Genomic DNA, 23,491 nt, shown 5'->3' with positions numbered 1-23,491 from the left:
CTTAGAATAATCTCAATAATTGTAGAAGGCAGGGCCCAGGGACAAAAAGAAGCCAGGTGCCCATTCAGCCCCAAGATAAAGCTGTGCCTGAATCCTGACTTCTCCTCCGAGCCAATAAATTCCATTTATTATTCAAACTAGAATGAGTCAGGCTTTCTGATATGTACAACACCAAGTATCTGATACCGGCCCCCCTCCCTTCCTCCCCACCTCGTGAGAATGGAACTGCTGTCCTTGAGGCTGGCTAAGAGCCTTTTGGAAATACAGATCAAAATCACGGTCCTAGCCCCATGATTGGGCTGCAGCGTATCTAGGCCCTACAAACAGGTTTAACTAAAATTTAAAGCAGAACAGGCCTACCTAATCAAGAGCAAATGTTGAAAGAGATTTTGATAAACATCTTCCATTTCTTTGTGGTCTGGAAAGATAAAGACTCCAAAGAAGTAAGAGCAAACTCTGTAGAACCAATAAATAAATAAAAAACAAAACAAAACAAAAGACAAAGCAAAATGTATTCCATCTAACCCACAGAGGGAAGCACTATGGAGTCACATCCTGCCTGGCTGTCTTAAGGCAGGTTCTTTAGGAGCACAGTCTGAGAAAGGGATTCTTGTATAAATGATTTATTGAGGGAGTGCTCCAAGGAAAACCCTGTAAGTCAGTGGTTCTCAACCTTCCTAATGCTGCGACCCTTTCATATAGTTCCTCATGTTGTGGTGACCCCCAACCATAAAATTATTTTCGTTGCTACTTCATAACTGTAATTTTGCTACTGTTAATGAATCATAATGGAAATATCTGTGTTTTCCGAGTGGTTCTCACCCTGTGGGTCGCGAATCTATGAAAATCCTAATTCGATGCTGCTTTGTGTTTTCATCATCCTTGTCTTCTACAGACATTTTGTCAGTTCCTCTAATTCTTAAGTTAATCTCTCGCTCTCTTTTTGAATGTGTCTCTCGGCCCTCAGTTCTTTCCTCCACAGGCTTTAACCATGTGTCTGGTCACCTGAATAATGCATTTCATTCCTTTGTTAATGGTTAGCAAACCCTTAAAAGTATTCCCATATTCTTTCCACAGTTTCCCCTGACATACACTTCTGTTTTAGGTTTGGTCACTTATTTCTCTTTCTCCCTCATTCTCATTGTAAGTTAGATATGCACACAATAGACATATATCTCAGGTTTAGTGCAATGAAGCCAGGCGTGGGATGGCAGGAGCTCTGAACAGGTTTTGCAAACAAGGCTGGAGTTCCAGCTCTGCTGTGTGTCTAGTGGGGTGACTTGCCTGAGCTGGTTATTGGCAGCTTCAAATTAGAGCCTTTTTTAGGCTGCCCTGCTGGTCCTCAGACTTGTGAGCATTGAGTAGGTTAATACAGGAAAGGACATGTAAAGGGAAGGAGGTATTCTATGCAGATTGTGATTGACAAGGTGTTTGTCTTTAAAATCCCAAATTTGTTTTCAAATGGTGGTTCTGAGGTGACAATCTCCTTTACTGCTTCTTGGACCACAACTTGCTAGGATTTGACCTTCTCTTGCAAGAGGCAACCCAGAGCAAGTGGCCACTTGTCTGGATGACTTACCGTAATGCTAGGGGGCCCAGGGCATAGAGGAAAATGGAAATGGCAGTTTTAACTGTAATCTGGCCTTTCCTCTCCCTTCTCTACGTTCATCTTCTCAGGGACCTCCCAGCCCCACAAGTTGGCTTTTCAGAATCCAATCACTTGGACTGCACCCACACTTTCCATGTTCCCAGAGCCTCCTCCTGAAAAAATAAAAACAAAACAAAACAAAAAACAACAACCCTCTGTTCCATGTCCCATTAGCTTTCTTGTCTGGATAACATGTCAGAAAACTGCTTGTTGGTCCCCATTAAGGGTCAATAGCTGAAAACTATTATTACTCTCCATTTCTCTCTCCCACTCTTTGAAACTATGATTTCATACTTTTCTTCCTCTCCTCCAGCCTCCAACTCTCACCTGATGGCTTTACTTCCCATTTCACGAAGAAAATAAAAGGCAATCAGCAGAAAACATTTGTAGCTCCCAACACTTGCTTTCCATCCCCATCCAGTTTTATCCCCCCCCCCCCGTTTTTTTACTCCCCTTTTAACAGGAATCTCCAAAATAATTATTTCATCCACTCCACTCCCTCACCTTCTAGTCTCTCTTGAATCCACTCCATTCAGGCTTTCCCTGACCAGACCACTACTCTCAGGACGGCCACAGTAACCTTTGCATTGCCAATCCCCTGGCCAGTTCAATCTAGACCACATCTCTGCTCTTTTCAAGCACTCTTTTCCTCACTTCTTTTCCGGTTTGAGAATTCTTCTTATTAAAAAAGATAAAATCAATGATTTCTGAAAGCCTGTTCCATGTCAAAACAACAAGTATTACATTAAAGGTTATATGCCAATTAATTCTCAGAAAAATGAAATAACTCCCCCAAGTTAAAACAGCTAGAAAATACTTGAGCCAACATTTGAACTCAGTTCTGATGCCAAAACTCATGATCTAATGGTTTTGGCAAAGCTTCCTCTGGCTTCTCATCATAACTAGTTGTTTTTTTTTCCCTCTGTGTTCCAATAGCATTTTTTTTTTTTTTTTTTTTTTAGTTCACTACATAGAACCAATTTTATTATAGAGGTTAAACACACAGATTCGCAAGCCAGACCCCCTGGGTCGGAGTCCTGGGTCTGTGGCCTGCCAGCTGTGAGACCTTGTGCCTCCTCAGTCTCTTTACCTTTGAAATGAGAATGATAATACCCTGTTTCCACGAAAATAAGACTGTCTTATGTTAATTTTTCCTCCCAAAGATGCCCTAGGTCTTATTTTCAGGGGATGTCTTATTTTTCCATGAAGAAGAATACAGTACCCATTTATTGTTAAATGAAAATAAAGGAAATTTATTACCTGTATACAGTACGGTAGTATGGTAGTTGTCAATACAAACCAGGCAAACTGTGAATCCTACAGTATCAAGAATTTACTCACTTATTCAATGACAATCATGTCATCATCTTCTGGAACATCATCAAACCAATCTAATTCCTGAATTTCCTGTGACTCCATTTCTTTCAGAATCAGTGGACCAAATCTCTCATGGTTAGCAATAGCATTCTGAGACAGAGCCTGGGGGAGGGGGGGGGCTTATTTTCAGGGGGATGCCTTATATTTCACTCAGAAGGAAACCTGTAAGTAGGTCTTATTTTCGGAGGATGTCTTATTTTCAGGGAAACACAATAGTACCTGCCTCAGGATTTTTGTGAGGACTAAGTGCATCAACCAAAGTTAAGGGCTAGCACTGTTCCATAGCACTGGCCCTGCCGACACAAACCGTCCTATGTTCTGTTTCCCCCACTAGGCTCTGGCCTCCTCGGACAGAATTTCTCATTCATCTTCCAATCCCCGCACACAGCACAAAAGGCCTTTCACTAGAGTGGATCTTTTGTCAAAGTGACTGTCAGCCTGTGGGCGTTTCTGCCTGACAATGTGACATTTACAAGTTCAATTACCTGAGTTCTTTAAAGGAAGTGGTTGCCGAAGTCAGGCCATCCACCAGCTCTGCCCCGTTTTTTTGGTTTTTTTTTTTGGTTTTTTTTTGGTTTGTGTGTGTGTGTGTGTGTGTGTGTGTGTGTGTGTGTTTTAAATGCAAGTCATAACCTCTCTGCTTCTGCGAACAGAAAGCCTTTCCCCGAGTTACCTCCCTTGCAAAGCCAAGACTTCGCTTTGGGGGAGGAAGAAAGGGGCACCTGTCCCAAGATTCAGGCCTTTTCAGGACCAGCTGGAGGCAGTTTATTTAGCTGGAGGTTCCCCCTCTAGTGAGCAGTGAGGAGGCCGGGAGCTGTGGGTTTCACATCTCACCACCCGCATAGTGTGTGTGCCTGATGAGGATGGAGGCTCCAGACCTGAACGAGGCTGCAAACACGCCTGGTGGGGCCTGTGGATTGCTGGGAGGGTGCTGGCTCAAGCTGCAGCATATTCTTTCATGGCCCCCGTGCTCCGGTATTTACATTTCCAGCCTGCCTCACTAGGTGAGGCTATAGAAATGAGTTGGCAGGAAGAGGATTCAAAGGCGAATGAAAATGGCAGAAAAGGAAATATTTGATTGGAGGTTAACGTGTTCCCTGGGTCTTGCTCGATTTGGATTATTGTCAAAACGCATCGCGTAATGATCAAGCACTGTCAGGGGAGAGTGGTCTCTGTATGGAGCTGGGGTTTTGTTTCTGTTGAGTTGCAGCTGGTGTGCATAGACCAGATGGGGCCTGGAGGAGAAGCAGCATCACGGGACCAGAGTGACCGCTGAACTCATCACCTGCACCGAAGCCTGCTTCCGCCTGTCCTAGAAAGCCTGCCAGATGCTAGGCTGTAACTGGGAGTCAGTCTACAATCCTCTCTCTCTCTCTTTCTCTCTCTCTCTCTCTCTCTCTCTCTCTCTCTCTCTCTCTCTCTCTCTGTCGCCAGATCCTATCCACTTTCCCTCCTAAAGGTCTTTCAAATCCACTTTCTTCTCTCCACCTCCACTGGCACTGCCCCCAAGGCTTCAGAGTCTCATAATGTCTTCTTGGATTACATCTTCCTTACAGTTTTCTCAGTCTGGAGTCTGACACCTTCCACGGCACCCTCCATGTTACTGTGAGAGGGATTTTTCTAAACTAGCTTAAAATCCATAGGTGGCTCTCCATGGTCTTCCAGATAGGTGTTTCTCAGAGCCTGGCTTCTGAGTTTCTTTGGGCTCTGGTCTGCTTTTCTGACCTGTGTCCTGTAAGGTCACCTCATCTATGAGCTTCTTCACGTCAGAAATACTGATCTGTGCCCTGGCAGGGTGTTCGCCTGGTTGGGGCATCCTCCCATATACACCAAAAGGTTGTGGGTTCCATTCCCAGGCAGGGGACACACCTACGTTGCAGGTTCCATCCCTGGAAGGGGTATGAATGGGAGGCAACCAATCTCTCTCTCTTCCTCTTTCTCTGAAAATCAATAAACACATCCTCGGTGAGAATTAAAAAAAGAAAGAAAGAAATCCGGATCTGCATGCAGCTGCCAGGATGTGCAGTATTTGCTCTCAAGCCTTGCAGCCTTCTGTGCTTGCTCCTCCTTCTGTCCAAAATTCCTCCCTCCTCCTCCCCCTACTTTCTCTCCTTTCTTCCTCAGGGGCCCCCCATATCTTTATTGTAACACTTACCACAAACTGTAGCCAATCTCCTCCAGCTGAGTAAAATGAATTGCTCACCAGACCCTGACTCGGGGGCACACAGTAGTTGCTCAATAAATATTTACTAAATGAATGAACGAACTCTTTTCTAGTCATATTTGGGTTTCATCATAGTTCAAGGAAGTGGTATTGAGATGTCTGGCCGTGAAAGAAGGTAATACAGGATATTGCAATTATGTTGTTAAGAGGGGTCGAATTTCACATTTGATAAGAGGATTGTGAGGTTTTGTGTTTCTTCAAGTTAAAGTGACTAAACGCCTACTTTAAAGACGAGTTTAAAGAACTCTTCAGAACTAAATAAAGCATTGTATTTATCAGCTTTGAGAGAACACTGAGTTTGTTCAGGAATTATACCCACCAAGCAGGTGTTCCCAGAAATGTCATTCTAATGCTGCACTAAAACAAACAACTTGCTCGGGAAAGTGGTGAGAGGTGGTGAACTAGGGAATGAGATCTGCCCACCGAGGGCTAAGACCAGCACACACAGGAACTAGTGGCAGTGAAGTAATGGGGGGGGGGGGGGGGGTTTGACACCAAAGAAACTACCCAAAGGGAACCTACTACATACATAGCAGATACCCGCTAAACGTAAAGGAGCCGCCTTCTTTCAACACGAAAAGTGGGAATGGAGTGTGCTTCTTGAGGCAGTGAGCCTTCTGCCACCCCGAGTGTCCCAGTCCCTCGCTTCGCTTGCAGAGGGAAAGGCGGAAAGGGATGAGGCTTCCTTGGGCTTTTCCAAGGTGCATTCTTTGGAACCTTTGATTGTTTTGATTCTTGGTTCTAAGCGTAAAAGTGCAGTCGGGGCGGGGCAGGGAGGGGGATGCAACAAAAACGGTAAGGGAGCTATAAAGGCACTGAGAGAAAGGGATCAACCATAAAGAGACTGAGCCAGGAGAAGGGAAGCAGAGGACCTGCGGGAGAGAACTTGGGGAGGAAGGAAAGAGCGAGAGCAACATCGGCAAAGGAAGAGAGCGAGCAAACTCTTCCCCGACAGAGAGAAAGGAACGCCGCTACTTTAAGGGAAGCCCGCCCCTCTTCGTGACGTCACAGAAGGCTCTCCGGCGATTGGCTGGGAGCGGAGGGTTGCTAGGCGCGGGGGGTATCCGGCAGGCCGCGGCCACAGAGCGCGGAGCCGCGGGAGCCGAGCGGCTATCTGTGCGGCTGGAAGATGGCGAGCGGCCGGGGCGCGTGGGCACTCGGGCAGCCGGGGCGCCTCCCGCCGCCGCCGCTGTGCCTGCTGCTGCTGCTGCTGCTGCGGAGCCCGGCCCGGGCCGCGCACATCAAGAAGGCGGAGGCGACGAGCACGGCGATGAGTGCGGGCGCCGAGGCGGGCGAGGGCCAGTTCGACCGCTACTACCACGAAGAGGAGCTGGGCTCGGCGCTGCGGGAGGCGGCGGCCGCGGGGCCCCCGGGCCTGGCCCGCCTCTTCAGCATCGGCAGCTCGGTGGAGGGCCGGCCGCTGTGGGTGCTGCGCCTCACGGCCGGCCTCGGGCCGCCCCTCCCTGACGGCGGCACCGGGCCCGACGCGGCGGGGCCGCTGCTGCCCGGCCGGCCGCAGGTGAAGCTGGTGGGCAACATGCACGGCGACGAGACGGTGTCGCGCCAGGTGCTCGTCTACCTGGCCCGGGAGCTGGCGGCCGGCTACCGCCGCGGGGACCCGCGCCTCGTCCGCCTGCTCAACACCACGGACGTGTACGTGCTGCCCAGCCTCAACCCCGATGGCTTCGAGCGCGCCCGCGAGGGCGACTGCGGCTTCGGCGACGACGGCGGACCTCCCGGGGCCGGGGGCCGCGACAACAGCCGTGGCCGCGACCTCAACCGCAGCTTCCCGGACCAGTTCGGCTCGGGGGCGCCGCCCGCCCTGGACGACGTGCCGGAGGTGCGCGCCCTCATCGACTGGATCCGCAGGAACAAGTGAGTGTCCTCTTCCCCTTCTCCTCCCCCCATGACCCACAGGAGTCTCCGGGCGAAGCCAGGGCCCCGCAGGCCTGAAGGACCGGGGACGTAGGGTGGGTGGAGGGCGACCTCCCGTAGCGGGCACAGGCCCCAGGCCGCTTAGCCTCCTGCTCCTCTAATGGTTCCAGAAGCTCAGCCTGGAGGCTGTCATTTGTTCAACAGATGGGCAGAGAGCAGTCTGGCTCCCGGGAAGACTCCTTTCTGGCATTCTGGCCCCGATTTTCACAGGATCATAGACTATGAGTGATGGCAGAGACCTAACGGATAGCCTAGGTCAGCTCACGCATCTGATAGATTAGCTGTCAGTGTTGCGGTTATCTTACTGCTCTAAGGCACTGTGCTAAGCCCTTCCGGTGGCCACAGTCTGATGAGCTAGACACCATTAACATTCCTGTTTTCCATACCGGGAAATCGAGGGTCAGGTTGGTTAAGTGCATTGACATAGTAACAGGGTGTAGCCGGGACTTAGACTCAGGCAGGTTGTTCGTGCTCTTCGCTGCCACAGAGGGAGACCGTAGCCCAGAAATGAGAGAGGACACTCCCAGGGTCTTCCTCTTGGGCAACCGGACGGACACCGGTTCTTTTCCAGTCTGTTCTACCTCTGATTGAGCTCAGGAGCACATGGACATGGCGGGAGGACTTGCACAGCTGCGAGCGGCGTTCTTTTAAACTCTCTGAAGGGTTCCTGATACCGTCTGTGCACTTGATGGTCACAGTACACACCTTAAGTGTTATTAAGCACTATGTGGGATTAAAAAAAAAAAAAGTATATGAGGATCTCAAGAAATTGGTGTACGACAAAAGAATATTCTAAATATTTATGGGGGGTGTTTATGTATCCAGTAAAAACTTCATAGGAATTGTTCCTACTGCAGAAGGTGTGTGGTCTGCAATAATAGGGATTATCTCTGAGGAAGAGGTAGAACTTGAGCTGAGCAAAATGGGGAGGCAAGGAATAAAGGGAGAGGAAACGAGCTCCAGATGGAATAATGTCTGAAGTGAGCGTGCACCGCCTCCCTTTTTCAAGGATCAGTGTTGCCAGGATATCCCCATTTTTTTGTGTGTCTTCCTGAGGCTTGTTAATCTTTCCATTTGGATTTGAAGGAGATTTTGGAGTGACAGATAAGATAAAAGTAATAATGAGCAAAGGAGGTTCTCTGTGGGAGTTGGAATCATCTCTTCTACAAGATTTCAGTATATTTAGCACCTAGAATGTGAACATTCTGACATTTCTAGATTCTTTTTATCTTAAAGCTTTACTCCTTCTTTTGAGATCCCTTGCAGGTATTTGATTTCACATATGCTTTCAGGAAAGATTATTTTTCTTTTAAAGGTAATCATGTCACAACCTCTGACTATTCACATTAAAAATATGACTTTAATGTACATCTTTTTTAAATAATTATTTTTATTGATTCCAGAGAGGAAGAGAGAGATAGAAACATCAATGATGGAGAGAATCATTGATTAGATGATTAGAGAATCATTGATTAGAATGGCCTCCTGCACGACCCCCTACTGGGGATCAAGCCCAGAACACGGAGATGTGCCCTGACCAGAATGGAACTTGGGACTCTTCAGTCTGCTGGCCAGAGTTCTATCCACTGAGCCAAACCGGCCAGGGCTACGTCTTTTTTTTTTAATCTTCACCTGAGGATATGTTTTTCATTACTTTGAGGGGGGGGGGGGGGGGGAGGAGATAGGTCCATTGCCTCCTGTACATGCCCTAACCAGGGATTGAACCTGCAACCTGGGTATGTCCCCTGCCAGGAATCAAACCCACCACCTTTCTGTGTACAGAACCATGCCCTAACCATCTGAGCCACACTAGTTAGAGTGACTTTAATGTATATCTTATTATCAGAAGCTGTGGTGGCCAGGGTTTTTCCTAAATGATATATCAAATTATCAAATGCACTCTTTGCTTTGCCTTTTTTTATTTTATTTTTAATTCCTCACTTGAGGATATACTTTCATTGATTCTGGAGAGAGAGGAAATGAGAGGGAGAGAGAAACATCGATATGTTGCCTCCGGAACACACCCTGCCAGGAAATGAACTGGCAACCTGGGTATGTGCCCTAATTGGGAATCAAATCCACAGCCGTTCAGTGCGCAGGACAATGCTCCAAGCAGCTAAGCCACTCCTGAAAGAGCCATCACAGCGTAAGTGACCTGTTTGAAGTGCCCTGTCACGACCTTTGCAGGGATGTAAATTCTGTGGCTAGAGTCGTCAATCAGTGTTCTGCTCTGACCAAAAATGAAAATGAGCTTTGTCTTGGTGCAAGTCACCGTGAAGCTATACAGAAAACTTTGAACTTTAAATTTGGAACCCAAAATTCACACTCTGGTTAACTCTTTTATATCCCCAGTATTTAATGATTATAAGTTATGGACTGGACCAGCTAGTTCAGTGATAGGAGCTTGTGAGGATTTTAAAAGCTCATCTGTCTCATTTTGTTCTATGACTATGGACTACTCTAACCATGCCCAACCATTCTTCAAACATGTAAATGAAAATGAGAAGAGAAAGGAGGTGACTATAGGTATAGGGTGACTATAGGCATAGGTATAATCTTCAAAATTAACTCAAAATGCATGTTCTTTCATTAGCAGAGGACACTGATGTGTTTAAAATAAAAAACAAGCATACACACAATTTGAGACTGATGCCTAATTATAGAGAGTCAGCTTTATGAATAGGAAGTTTAAAAACCACAAGCATTAGTCTGTATGGGGAAATTACCTTTTTCTGTGTATTTGTGAAGTCATTTGAATAGTATTCTTGTTATCCTATTCACTTAGCTATATTAGAAATAGATTTTTGTTACTTTGAATGTGTAAAATTTTAAGACTTACTTTCTCCTGCTTAGAAAAGTGAAGTTTATTTTCTTTGTCTCACTTTAAACCATCCAGGAGATGTTTTTGTATTATTGGTCATTGAGACATATATTTAGGAAAATATACAGATTTTAACTTATTTAAATATTTTATTTCTTACTTGACTCCCATATTTTTTTTGTCACACTATATATCTTTAATTAAAGATATCTACTTAGATTATAATGGATTAGCATATACATTTTTTTTGTCATCTTTGTGAAAAGCATTATATTGGGAGATGGTGCAGATTACTTGTGGAGGATTGTGTGTATATCTACAGTTTCTTCAGTCTAAAAGTTTATCAGACATAAAATTCGCTTAATTTTTAAAAGTTATTTATAGGATTACCTATAGAATATAATAGAGTTAACTTAGAGATTTATATTTTAGTATCTATAGATTCTTGTTTATAATATTTATAATATACTTAGCAGCTACTTTAAATCTTACACACGGAATGATATATGATGCTGAAGTCAAGAATAGTAATTGATTTCAATGGAAACCATACATACCTTTCAAATAAAATTGGGTTGCTATGCAAAGTTGGTTTGACAAAGAGTGGCAATGGTACTTTTAAAACTGTAAATAGAGTAGGGAAAATCTAATAATTGAATTTTATCACTCTCTTGCATATATCATCCCATGTGCAAGTATATCATTGTTCTGTAATACCATATTTGGTTTGACTGTATTTCTAAGAAGTGTTACAAGAATTGTTGAACAAAGAAAAAAACAGTATTTAGTAGAGAATCTTGGAGTATCATTTTAATCGAAAATATGTAATTAAAGGAGCATGTTTCAGTTATTTAGGATATTTAGTTAGTCATTTTATTTTACTAGAATACAAATGTCTTGAGGGCATTTTTGTGTTTGTTTCTTCCTGGAGGTATTCTCTAGTGTAGGGGTGTCGAACTCAATCAGAGAAGGGGCCAAAATCTAAAATCCAGCCTAAATCGCGGGCCGAATGGTTTACTGAACAGTCATAAACTGTCATTGTGATGGAAACGCAGCGGAGTGCAGTGATGACAGCGCGGTGCGGGTCACATTGCAAGGCCTGGCCGGACGGATTTGACCCGCGGGCCTTGTGTTTGACACATGTGCTCTAGTGGATAGACGGTTTGGCACATAGTTGACACTCAAGGAAATTTGTTGCTGAATGAATTGCCTGAACTGGGCCCCTTCTTGTATTGATAACTTTCCCAAAGTTGGAGGGTGAGAAGGGAAGACTTTGGCATGCAAACCAGAAAGTAAATTGTTAATACTTCCAACTATGGAGGAGGGATATGTAAGGTGGAGTTAGAATGTTAGAATATGTAATTAGTTTTTTTTGTTTTTTTTGGGGGGGGGTTGTATCATTGTGTCATCCAAGGTCTGGCACTGGTACTAGGGAGTAGAAGGATAGTCTGTAAGGCAGTGATTCCCTAAACAAGATTCCCTAAACAGTTCACTCTGTAGCAGTGAATTCCAGTTGTTTTCAACATTCTTCTACTGCTTACTGCTCTCCAAAGAAGGAACATTTGTTGAGCAGGTGCTATAAAGCAGTTGTTTTGCTGGAGATGTTTTCATGTGTATTATTTTACTTAATTCTCACAACAACCATTAATCCCCATTTACAGATGAGAGAGAAACTAGAGTTCAATGAATATAAAGGCAGTAACTTTCCTGGTCATGTTTTTAGTGAGACAGGTCTGGGAGACAGAATGTTCTTACCCACATTTGGCTGGTTCCATAGCCTGTTATTGCCACCATACCAAATGGCATTCTCCTGTGTGTCTGGAAGAGTGCTAATTATAATTATAGTAGTTCTTAATTAATTGCTTTTCATAGTCTGTTTTAGTATTTAATCACTGTCTTTAATGGCTAAATTCCCTCTACTGATGAACAGATTCTGTGTAATTTTCATTGTTTGATCTCCTCTGAGACATCATACGTTTAGTTTTCTTTCAAGCATATAGAAATAAATGTTATGTATCAACTCCCTTTAGAATTTCTGTAGGTCAGTTCATGTCAGCCACAAAAAGGCAGAAGCAAGAACATGCAGTTTTAAGTACAAAGAGAAAAGTGTTTAATCTCTACTCATAGTGATGATTTGAACTATTACATGAGGGAGAGATGTTTACATAGTCTATTTTTGCCTTTAGCTTTCACCATAAAAGGAGTATTTCTGTATCTATAAGTTTGACCAGATTGTAAATGGCTTCACTTCAAAGTAGAAACATAAAAAAGTAAAAATGTTTCTTTTATAGAAACAGTCATGTCTCCCCCTCCCTGTCAGTTTATTTTCTAATGGCCCAATCAGGAACCTTGGCCCTAGCCTAGATAGATGCTTTTCCAGTGATGCAGTGGAGGACTAGCCTTTTATGTGCTCTATTGTTTTTCTCTGAAAGAAGCTCAGTGTATCAGGTTCCTCCCCTCACTCCTCATCCCCAGTCTTCTCAGCTGTGGCTTTTCTCTTGAAAATGTGAATTTAGCCCTAGCTAGTTTGGCTTAATGGATAGATCATCGGCCTGCAGACTGAAGGGTCCCAGGTTCGATTCTGGCAAGGGCACATGCCTGGGTTGTTGGCTTGATCTCCAGTAGGGGACATGAAGGAGGGATCCGATCAATGATTCTTTCTCATTGATGTTTCTATCTCTCTATACCTCACTCTTCCTCTCTAAAATCAATAAAACACATATTAAAAAAGAAAAGAAAATGTGAATTTAGTATATTGTGAATACATCCTGTTTCAAATTAGACTCCTTATCTTAAAAAAGCATGAAAGTTATTAACCTAACGTATTCAACAAATATTTATTTACACAAGGCACACTTTCTATGAAATTAGCACATTATGAAATACATGTTTTAGGTTGAACTATATGAAATTGTCATTTTGTAGGTCAAAAAAGATTGAATATTGGCAAATGCACATTGTTTGACCTAATAATACATGAATTTAGAATTCTCTAAGACATCTTCTGAAAATATTAATTTATATTGTGTTATCCAACTACTTTTTTAATGATGAATTAAAAAAAGGAATTTATTTGAAGTTAATTAGAATTGTAAAAACTGTTTAAAATTTGTTATATTGATAATACTTTCCAGTTATTGTTGTTTATCTACTTATAACAGCTGATAGAGTTGTTTTCTAGGTATCAAAAGAGATAAGGAGTTTATTTATGAAAGATATAAAAATTTTTTTTTAAAATTTTCACCTGAGGATATGCTTATTGATTTTAGAGAGAGGGGATGGAGGGAGGGAGGAAAAGAGAGAGAGAAATAAAATCAATGTGAGAGAGAACGTTGATTGGTTGCCTTCCATGCGTGCCCTGACCAGACTGAGATAGAGAACCCACAATGTAGGTATGTGTGCTAACTGGAAATCGAACCCACAGCCTTTTGGAATATGGGACGATGCTCCAACCAACGGAGCCACACAGGCCAATGCTGGAAGATGTAACATTTTTAAACACATGGTGTCTTCTGTGTTGGTTTTTGTTGTTGGTTTTTTAGAGATATGTAACTTGGTTTTATTTTCAAAGGTTCGTGCTTTCTGGAAATCTGCACGGGGGCTCTGTGGTAGCCAGCTATCCTTTCGATGATTCTCCGGAACACAAGGCTGCTGGAATCTATAGCAAAACCTCGGATGACGAAGTATTTAAATACTTGGCAAAAGCCTATGCTTCAAACCACCCCATTATGAAAACAGGGGCCCCTCACTGCCCCGGAGAGGAGGATGAGACTTTCCCAGACGGGATCACGAATGGTGCGCACTGGTATGACGTAGAAGGTATGTGGAGCACTGAGTTTGCTACATTTCCCCCCGTTGTTCGTTTAGCTTCCTTAAGTATACTCTTAAGTGGAAATGAGGAAACTGAAAAATTCTAATTTTTTAAAACGTCTGAAATTTTCAAATTTACACATTGTTTGACCTAATACATGAATTTGAATTCTCTGAGTAAGACATCTCCTGAAAATATTAATTTATATTGTGTTATCCAACTACTTTTTTAATGATGGGAAAAAGAATTTATTTGAAGTTAATTTAGAATTGTAAAAACTGTTTAAAATTTGTTAAATTTGATAATACTTCTTTCCATTTGTTGTTGTTGATCTACTTATAACAGCTGAGAGTCAAATCAAAAGAAAACTGCGTGAGCACCCCTATATCCTTCATTTCAATTCACTGTTATCTTTTTTTTTTTTTTTTTTTTTTAAATATATTTTATTGATATTTTACAGAGATGAAGGGAGAGAGATGGAGAGCTAGAAAAGTCGATGAGAGAGAAACATCGACCAGCTGCCTCTTGCACACCCCCTACCGGGGATGTGCTCGCAACCAACATACATGCCCCTGACCAGAATCGAACCTGGGACCTTTCAGTTCCCAGACCGACGCTCTACCACTGAGCCAAACTGGTTTGGGCTCAATTCACTGTTATCTTACCCCACATGTTCCTGCCTGCTCTCTCTCTCCCTCCCTCCCTCCTCCACCTTTATTCTCTTTTGTCAAACTTTCCAAAAGTAGTTGCAGATTTCATGACACTGCATCTCTAAGTACCTCAGCATGTAGTTCCTAAGTAGAAGGACATTCTTTTATATAACCATATACCATTACTATAACTGAGAAATCAGCAATAATTCAATACTACCATTCCACATACTAGTATCCATAACTCAAATTTCCTCTCTTATCTCAGAATATTCTTTATAGTTCCTTTTCCTGCAGATTAGACCCAGCCAGGGTTCAAACACTGCACTTGGCTCTTGTGGTGTTTTTTTTATTTTTTATTTATTTTTTTAGTTTCCCCAATCTAAAACAGTTAAATCAACACTCTCTTTTCTTAATGATGGTGAATCCTTTGAAGAGCCGATGCCAGTTGTCCTACAGAACATCCCATATTCTAGATTTGTCATTTTCTTTATGATAAGATTCAGGTCAGATTTTCCAGGATGACCATTATATATTATAGTTCACATCATATCAGGAGGCACAGCAGGTCAGGCTGTCGGTGGCCAAGTTCTCTCCATTTTATAAAAAGGCACATTTTCCTTTTGTGTTTTAATCTGTATGGTGATCATGGATTGCTGTTGCTTTTTTAAAAAATGTGGTGGTGTATATATAGATAACTAATTCATAGATATGTCAATCATAAATTTGCACTTTTACCATTTTTAAATGTAGAATTAAGTGGCATTAATTTATTCATAATGTTCTGCCCCTGAATCACCACTGTCTATTTATAAACCTTTTCTTCAACCCCAAACAGAAACTCTGTAACTATCAACCTGTTAACAGGGGAATTCCCTTTTTAATTACGCAACGTATAACGGGCGTATAATGGGCGCATACTCTTTCACTAGGACGTGTCAGTAAGTCATGCCCGGAGGATGTAATTTCATATTATTATTATTTTTTATTTATTCTTAAAATAAATGAAAAGACTATGAAATATATATTTTTTTGTTTATTTATATATAAAGCAGAAAGGAAAATACAAAATTACAAACAAATAGAAAAGAATACCAACAAAAAAAATGGAAACATTGAATTAAAAAATTATAAATTTTACAAACAATTATAGAGATTACAAAAAATATATTTTTTATTTCGATTACAGAACAATAAAAGCACACAAATAAAATAGAAATATTGAGTTTAAAAATTAAAATATAGATGTAAAAATTCAAAACTCAACTTCCGTGTGATATATTTTAAAACAATTGTTGATACATAGTGCTACCTTACAATCCGGACACCAGTATGTAGATTCTTTCCTAACACCTTTTTTGTAGCAAACTCGGCATTTCCTGGATTTAGTTTTTCCTATATCGCTTTTCTTTTCTTTTTTTTAAAATATATTTTATTGATTTTGTACAGAGACGAAGGGAGAGAGATAGAGTTAGAAACATTGATGAGAGAGAGTCATCGATCAGCTGCCTTTTGCACACACCCCCTCCCCCTACTGGGGATATGCCCACAACCAAGGTACATGCCCTTGACCGGAATCGAACCCGGGACCTTTCAGTCCCCAAGCCAACGCTCTATCCATTGAGCCAAACCGGTTTCAGCCCTATATCACTTTTCATTTGTTCAGGAAAATGCCTTTCAACTAAGCAGCATGGTTTAAATGTAGAGCTGGTTGTTGATGTCTTTGGGTGGGTTTTCACTATGTTGTTATCTGCCAATTTCTCTACACACTCTATCAAAAAGTGTAATCGATCCAAATGATCTTTATCTTTTTTGTATATAATATATGCATTGAAGCAGCACATATCAATTAATCGTAGAAAATTTTTTTACCCTATTACGGGCAGTCGTGTAGGCCACTATAACTCCATCTCCCAGATCTACGCCGCCCATATTCTTGATATAATCCAGGACAACATTCGGTTTTTCTTGCCTTCTTCCTCTCTTTTCAATCATTGTCTTTTCGTCATTATGAATAGAACTGAGCATCAATATGTCTTTTTTATCCTTCCATTTTAAAACCATAAGTTTGTCTTTGAATCTTACGATATGTTCATTTTTTCTGTAATTTTTTTGTTTTTATTTCACTGGGGATTCCGACTCTGTTTATCCTCATTGTTCCAACAATGTCTGTATTGTTTTGACACGAGTTCAGCCAAATGAATTGACCTATAGAAATTATCTAAGTAAACCCTATACCCTTTATTCAGTAAGTCATGTGTTAACTCCAAAACAATTCTTGTTGAACACGTCCACCACTCTCACTAGCGAAATTATACTGATTGCCTCCGTGTCTTAAATTCATGTCGAGACGTGTATGGATGACTAATACCTTTGTTGTTTGGAAATATATGTCCCGCTCGTTTCAGGACACAACATATATTTCAAGGACGTATTCATATGTCTTACCTGTACCCGATATTGTTTATGTTTGACGTATTTATACGTCCCACTGGGTTAACAGGTTAAGCATAAGTCCCTATTTTCTCCTCCTCCCCAGCGCCTGGTAATTGTTTTTAATTGTTCAGTTTACAGTTGACATACAATGTTTACTAGTTTCAGGTGTATGATTATAGTGATTAGACATTTATATATTGGTAACTTCTAATCGTTCTAAAAATTTCCTATCTCTATAAATTTGCCTATTCTAGATATTTCATGTAACTGGATTCATACAATATTTGTCCTGCATCTGGCTCACTTCATTTAGTATGTTTTTAAGGTCCATCCCACTTTGTAGCATGGATCAGAACTTTATTCCTTTTTGCGACTGAGAAATATTTAATTGTTTATGTCTACTACATTTCCTTCATCCATTCATCTGTTGATGGGCACAGGGTTGTTTCCACTTGTTGGCTACTGTGGATAATGCTGCTATGAACGTTGGTGTATAGTATTTGTTTGAGTCCTTGTTTTTAAATATTTTGGGTATATATACTCAGGAGTTGAATTGCTAGGTCATATGGTAATTCTATGGTTAGCTTTTAAGGAATCACGAAACTGTTTACCACATTGGCTACACCATTTTATATTCCCACCAGCAATGTACAAGTCTTCCGTAATGCTATAATTAAAAGAATAGTTTAAAGTAAGTTTGGGTTGTGTATCTTCCTTTTAAATGTTATAAAAACAGCTACTGTTGATTTTAAAGTTTTGATATCCTCTGAAGAATTAACTTTTTTGTCCTTAGTACACAGACTTAGACTGTTTGTTTAAGAGTAACCAGAAAGAACATGTCATCCCATAAAAATGTCATCAGTATAAACTTTCTCTCCTCTTAGAATTTGCCTGTGATGAAATGCCTTCCATCTTCCTTTTGTTTTTATTGGCAGTTAGTCACATTATAAAATACCTTATTACATTTCTCTTCATGCGCCTTTACATAAACTTGAATTACTCTGACATTTTATGTCAAGCTATGTGTACCCAGATTGGGATCTATGTGTGAGGACTCCATACTTTCTAGAGTTTCCTGATTCCAGTGGTTCTTATTCAGAGTGGGGCAATAGTAGGCTTACCGTCATTCATATGGAAAATAATATAATAAGTAATAATCCAAGAAGAAACTCTGTTTCATGTATTCACAACTGTCATTGCACCTTTGCCCTGCCCTGTATACAGCAAGCTTCCACAAAGAGGTTTAAAATACTTAGAAGTAAAACTTTCTGCCGATAACAATTAGAGGTGATTTGAAAACCACTTAAAATTTTTATAGAGAAGGGACATGCTTTAATTCCATTTCAGTCTTCTTCAAATATATTTAATAAAACCTGACTTCATGAACTAGTGGTTTTATGATATAGTTAAGGTGCTGCTCCGTTATTTGAGATATTATTTAAAATAATGGGTTAAAAATAATTTATCCTGTTTGGAGAAAGTTGTAAAAGGATAGGAAGTAATTTCTAATTAACACTTGATTATGGGAGATAAATCTATGTTATACTATTTTTAAAAATAAGTGTTATGTCTTCACAGTAAGATTATTTGGTTAAATCAGCTAACAGATTTTTCTCACTCTGCAAACATCTGAAGAAGTTAAATTTTGATGCTTCTATTTTTATTTTTTTTAAGAGTATCAACTTCTCTCCCTTTTTAGCTGATTTTATGTTATATTATCAAATGCATTTTATGTTAGGTTATTTCTACAATAGCTAATTCTTATCTCTTCCCCCCTCAGCAATATTGAGCCGTTTCATTATTTTCGGCAGGGCAATTGCATTGTTTATCTTATGTGGGACTGCGTAAGTAAGATGATGTAAGATGTTATGAAACCTTGTGTCTAGGCTGTTTTCAGACCCGGATGTCTTGGAGTAATTTTATTGATGCTTTATGTGATGTACTTAGAAATGTAGTTTACTGAAGTATGACTTGTAGAGCTTAAGGTGAATGTATTGTTCTAGTCCAACCCTTTTGCATTATAGGAAATCAAGGGCTCAGAGAAGAAATATTTTTTACTAACTTGTACTATTCACTTAGCAAGTATTTACTGAGTATCTGCCATGTCCCATATACTGTACTAGGTGACGGGGATACAGTGGGAGCAGATCAGAAACAATTCCTGCTCTTATGGGTCAGACAGCCTATTAGTAGTGTGGATGTGAGGTGACCTGGCCCCATCTATCACTCAGCACATCTAGCTGCCTTTGTGGGTCGCCCTGGCTTCTCTCACCAAGTCTCTCAGACCTGCAGGCTCCCCCTAGGGAATGATCCTAATAAGGCTTCTGAATAGTTGTGCTCCCCTGCTAAAGCTTGTTATTATCAGAGCCTAAGCTGGGCTTACTCATGCAGCAGGCCTTCTTCTTCAAACAAACAAACAAACAACAACAACAACAAAACAAAACCACAGTGTGCTGATTTATATGCCTTTTGTCTGCCATTCTTTATTATGCTTTTCCTTCATGGAAGACAAAATAATCTGATGATTTAGTATGTTTATTCCAAAGTAAATTTAATGAAATGAATTGTAGTTTAGGTCAGCTTTTAAGAATTGCCCTCTTTAAACTTATAAAACCTCAAAAAGGACAACTAATCCCACTATTTTCCTGAAAATAGGAGGACTCGAAGGCAGTGTATGTAGTAGCTAAGAGCAGAGTTTTGGAGTCCTGCTTGCCTTGGGTTTGAGTCCCATCTCTGTCATTGAGTGTGTGTGTGTGTGTGTGTGTGTCTGTGTGTGTGTGTGTGTGTGTGTGTGTTTTCTCTTTAGCTGTGAGTGAAAATTGGAGATGGTACTTGAGAAATGGGCGGTTGAGAAATAGGCTTTGGAGCTTGACAGGGAGGTGAAGATGATAAAAGAGACTTAGGAGTTATGAGATATGTGGAAAGCATATGGCAGTGTACATGATTTTGAAAATTGAATTGATATTGTTTCCTGGCATAATTTAATTGCTTGGAACCAGAAATTTACACACACACACACACACATACACACACACAATTATGTACTGTATAATTATGTCTAGTTCAGTAACAGACCACATATGTAACGGTGATCCCGTAAGATTACAAAAGAGCTGAAATAGTGATGTTGTATCCATTGTAACATCGTAGTGCGTTATTCCTGTGTTTGTGGCGGTGCTGGTGTAAGCAAACCTACTGTGCTGATAGTCATATAAAAGTATTATGTACTGTACAGAATTATAGTACATGATACTTTATAAGGATAATAAACAACTAGGTTACTGGCTTATTTATTTACTATGTAGTCAAATCTCAGTTCTCGAACATCTCCCATCTCAAACAGTTTGGTTCTCGAACAGTTTTTCATGGAAAATACCTTGGTTGTGGAACAAAACGTTGGTTCTCAATCAGACAACCTTGTCATGCTGGTACCTGTATGATTAGTCATATGTTTTGCATATGAGAATGCATGAGTTTGAGTCAGTTTACCGCTAAATCTCACATTGTAAACATATCGAGAAATTGTGCTGTGAGTAATTATTGAGAAATATCACCCTGACAAAGAAGTAGCAAACCAGGTGATAAACTTGTTTAATGACAATGCAGTGCTTCACTTTAGACAGATGTTAAAACGCAGACAAAAACAAAAAAGTCGTTGGATAGGTTTTTAGTGAGACAGAGACCCAGGGAGCCCGAAGCAAGTTCTAGTGGAGCAAAGACACAAAAGTAAGGAAGAACCCAGAACAACTACCACCTGACTTTTTTGTTTCTGGAAGGGGATTCCCCTTCCAAACAGTAACATCCCTCCAGCCCTCCACGCCTTCTTCCCTCTTCTCCATGTTCAGTCATCAGTAGTTCTCAACATTAAAGGTAAGTTCTAATGTGTATATACATTTTCATTTTTTCTGTTATACACTTCATTTCCTTTTTATTAAATTTTCATTTACGTTTTATGTTCTTTTTTAGATTAGACATGCATTAGACATGTACTGTATATAAGAAAGGTTAAAACAGGGAATCATTTGGGGGGTTGGAAAGGATTAATTCCATTTGCATTATTTCTAATGAGAAAAAATGATTCCGTTTTCTGACAAATCGCTTTTCGAACAGCCTTTCGGAGTGAATTAAGTTTGAGCAACCGAGGTTCTTTTTTACCTTTTTAACATTATTTTAGAGTGTACTCTTTCTACTTATAAAGGAAAAGTTTGCTGTAAAACAGTATGCCCTGTAGAACACCAGCAGCCTCATACATCTGGTGTTTGCTAAGTTTCTTGATTGCATCATTTTCTCTTGTGCTTGATTTAATCTCGTGCTGTTTTGTATTGTAACATGATGTACAGGTTTTTCGCATAGGAGCAATAGGCTGTGCCACATAGCCTAGATGTGTAGCAGGCCAGACCATCTAGGTTTGTGTAAGTACACCCTATGATGTTTGTACAATAAATCACCTAACAACACATTCTCAGAATGTATACTCATCATTAAGTAGCACATGACTGTATATCTATCTAAGACTGTATATATATGAATGTATGTATATATCCACACACATATATGCACTTACACACACACACACACAGAAATGGGTGCTTTTTTACCTCCAAAGTGAACGCACTTCTGGCATTTCATACTGGAATGCTTTCTTTAAAGAATGCTATGCTGATGGAGAGAGAGAGAGAGAGAGAGAGAGAGAGAGAGAGAGAGAGAGAGGGAGAGAGCGAGAGAGCAAGAGCGCTGATAGTTCAGCCCTGGCTGGTGTGGCTCAGTTGGCTGGATGTTGTCCTGTACCCCAAAGTGTTTTCTTTTCAATTCTCAGTCAGGCACATGCTTGGGTCTCAGTCTCAGTTTCTAATGGGGGCTGTGCAGGAGGCAGCCTATTGATGTTTCACTCTCACATCAATGTTTATGTCTCTCTCCTCTCCCATTCTCTCTCTCTCTCTAAAAGCAATAAAATATATATTTTTTAAAAGAATGGTGATAGTTCAGATATTCTCAGCTGGTTGTTCATGTTTAAGAATACTATTGATAAACAAATGTGCATTAATTAAATGCATTTGGTCTTGTCTGATCTTATACATTAAAGAGATGATTGCACCTCATTCTTCCTTTTTCTTTTTTTTTAAATCTGAGTGCCACCTAATTTAAAAGGAAAACAAAAGGTAAAACAATACTCAAACAGAATATTTCCTTTAATAAGCTGAAATATAGCCTAATATAATTTTTTACCTCTAGGAGCAGTACAGTTGTGTATTTGGTAATGTGATCTTAAAACTTACACGAAACTAAGACTTACATGAAAGATTGAGAACTAAACACTAAAAAGGATTTTAGGATTTGGCCCCTAAATCTTCAGATCTGATGTCTAAAATTAGATGTGCTTACCCCTTTCCCCCCCTTTTTTTTCTTATTTAACTCAGGTGGTAGAGAGCTGGAAGAGACATTTATTTTTTTATTTTTTTTTTTTTTTTTAGTAAAAAAAAAAGGAAAATTCTGTTCCAAGAGCTGTGTGTGACTGTTGACTTAGGTAAAACTGCAAACAGATGCAAGACGGTAACTTAGTTTAACTTTGTAGAATCATATCACTAGCAAATATATGTTCAGCGGGAGTGGTGAAGGAAGTAGATTTTCATAAGATAAGTTTCTCAATACAAAGACCAAATTCAGTTAAGAGTTGGTCAAATGAAGTTGTATTTAAAGATTAAGAATATGGGTAATTTTTTTTTCAATGGCAACCTTTGTTTTTTCCATCTATTTGACCCAGATGTTACACTTAACAATTTTTATGATCATGCTAATTAGCTTTTAAAAATATCTTAAAGATTACAAAACCATCACTTAATAACTCAATATCTATAAATAAATTTTTCACAAAACACAAAGTTGTGAGAACTTCTCACTATCTGTTAAAGTAGTTTTATTTAAGAAATAACAATAAGCTTCAAATTTAGAGTGGAAATGAGCTAGCTATATTTCTGCATTCTAAAGAGCTTCTTCTAATGAAAAACAATACATTGCAGTTTTTTTTCTCTAAAAGATTCTTGTGTAATACAGTTTGATACATTATAGTTGGCCTACTGAGGCAAGTTAAAAAAAAAAAAAAACTTGCTGTGTTTATCTTAACACTGAAGTGTTGACTATACTTTTTCAACTGGCTTTCTGCTTGAAACATGAGTGTGAATCATTAGTGCCCCAACTTTGAATGAAGGGTTGAATGTCTTTAAGGGCTACCCATTCCCCCACACTGCTCCCCCCAAACACTAGATCTCTCTGTAATAACAGTAATGGGGACTGCTTCCCATTATAAAGAGGAATTGGGTGTCTTAAAGCATGTGGAGACTAATTGTGAGACAAATTGATTGAAACAGTTGACTGGGTATGAGTAGATACTTTAATCAGATAAACAATTAGTATTGATCACAATTTGTTGTAGTATTGGACAGATTCCTAATGGTTAATAACTTTTAGCCTTGTTCTTTGATTTTGATTAAAAAACGAATGCAGCCGAAACTGGTTTGGCTCAATGGATAGAGCATCGGCTTGGGGACTGAAAGGTCCCGGGTTTGATTCTGGTCAAGGGCATGTACCTTGG

General features: G+C 40.4%; 1 protein-coding gene across 2 annotated transcripts in view; it reads left to right on the top strand.

Annotated features, from left to right (window-relative positions):
- Positions 1–6,296: 6,296 nt before the first annotated feature.
- The window catches only part of CPD (carboxypeptidase D), a 58,900-nt gene continuing 41,705 nt past the window's right edge, over positions 6,297–23,491 (top strand). Inside the window, exons 1-2 of one of the 2 annotated variants that reach the window (XM_036408621.2) lie at positions 6,297–7,124; positions 13,577–13,824. In XM_036408621.2, the coding sequence (XP_036264514.1) occupies positions 6,379–7,124; positions 13,577–13,824 (994 nt within the window). In that variant the 5' untranslated portion in view covers positions 6,297–6,378. The remainder of the gene's footprint in view (positions 7,125–13,576; positions 13,825–23,491) is intronic. The other variant, XM_036408622.2, reaches the window with a different exon arrangement.

This window comes from Pipistrellus kuhlii, unplaced genomic scaffold (assembly GCF_014108245.1).
Source record: "Pipistrellus kuhlii isolate mPipKuh1 unplaced genomic scaffold, mPipKuh1.p scaffold_m20_p_39, whole genome shotgun sequence".
In the NCBI taxonomy this organism is placed as follows: domain Eukaryota; kingdom Metazoa; phylum Chordata; class Mammalia; order Chiroptera; family Vespertilionidae; genus Pipistrellus; species Pipistrellus kuhlii.
The sequence above is the reverse complement of the archived record's forward strand: the minus strand, read 5'-3'. Positions and strand labels throughout refer to the sequence as shown.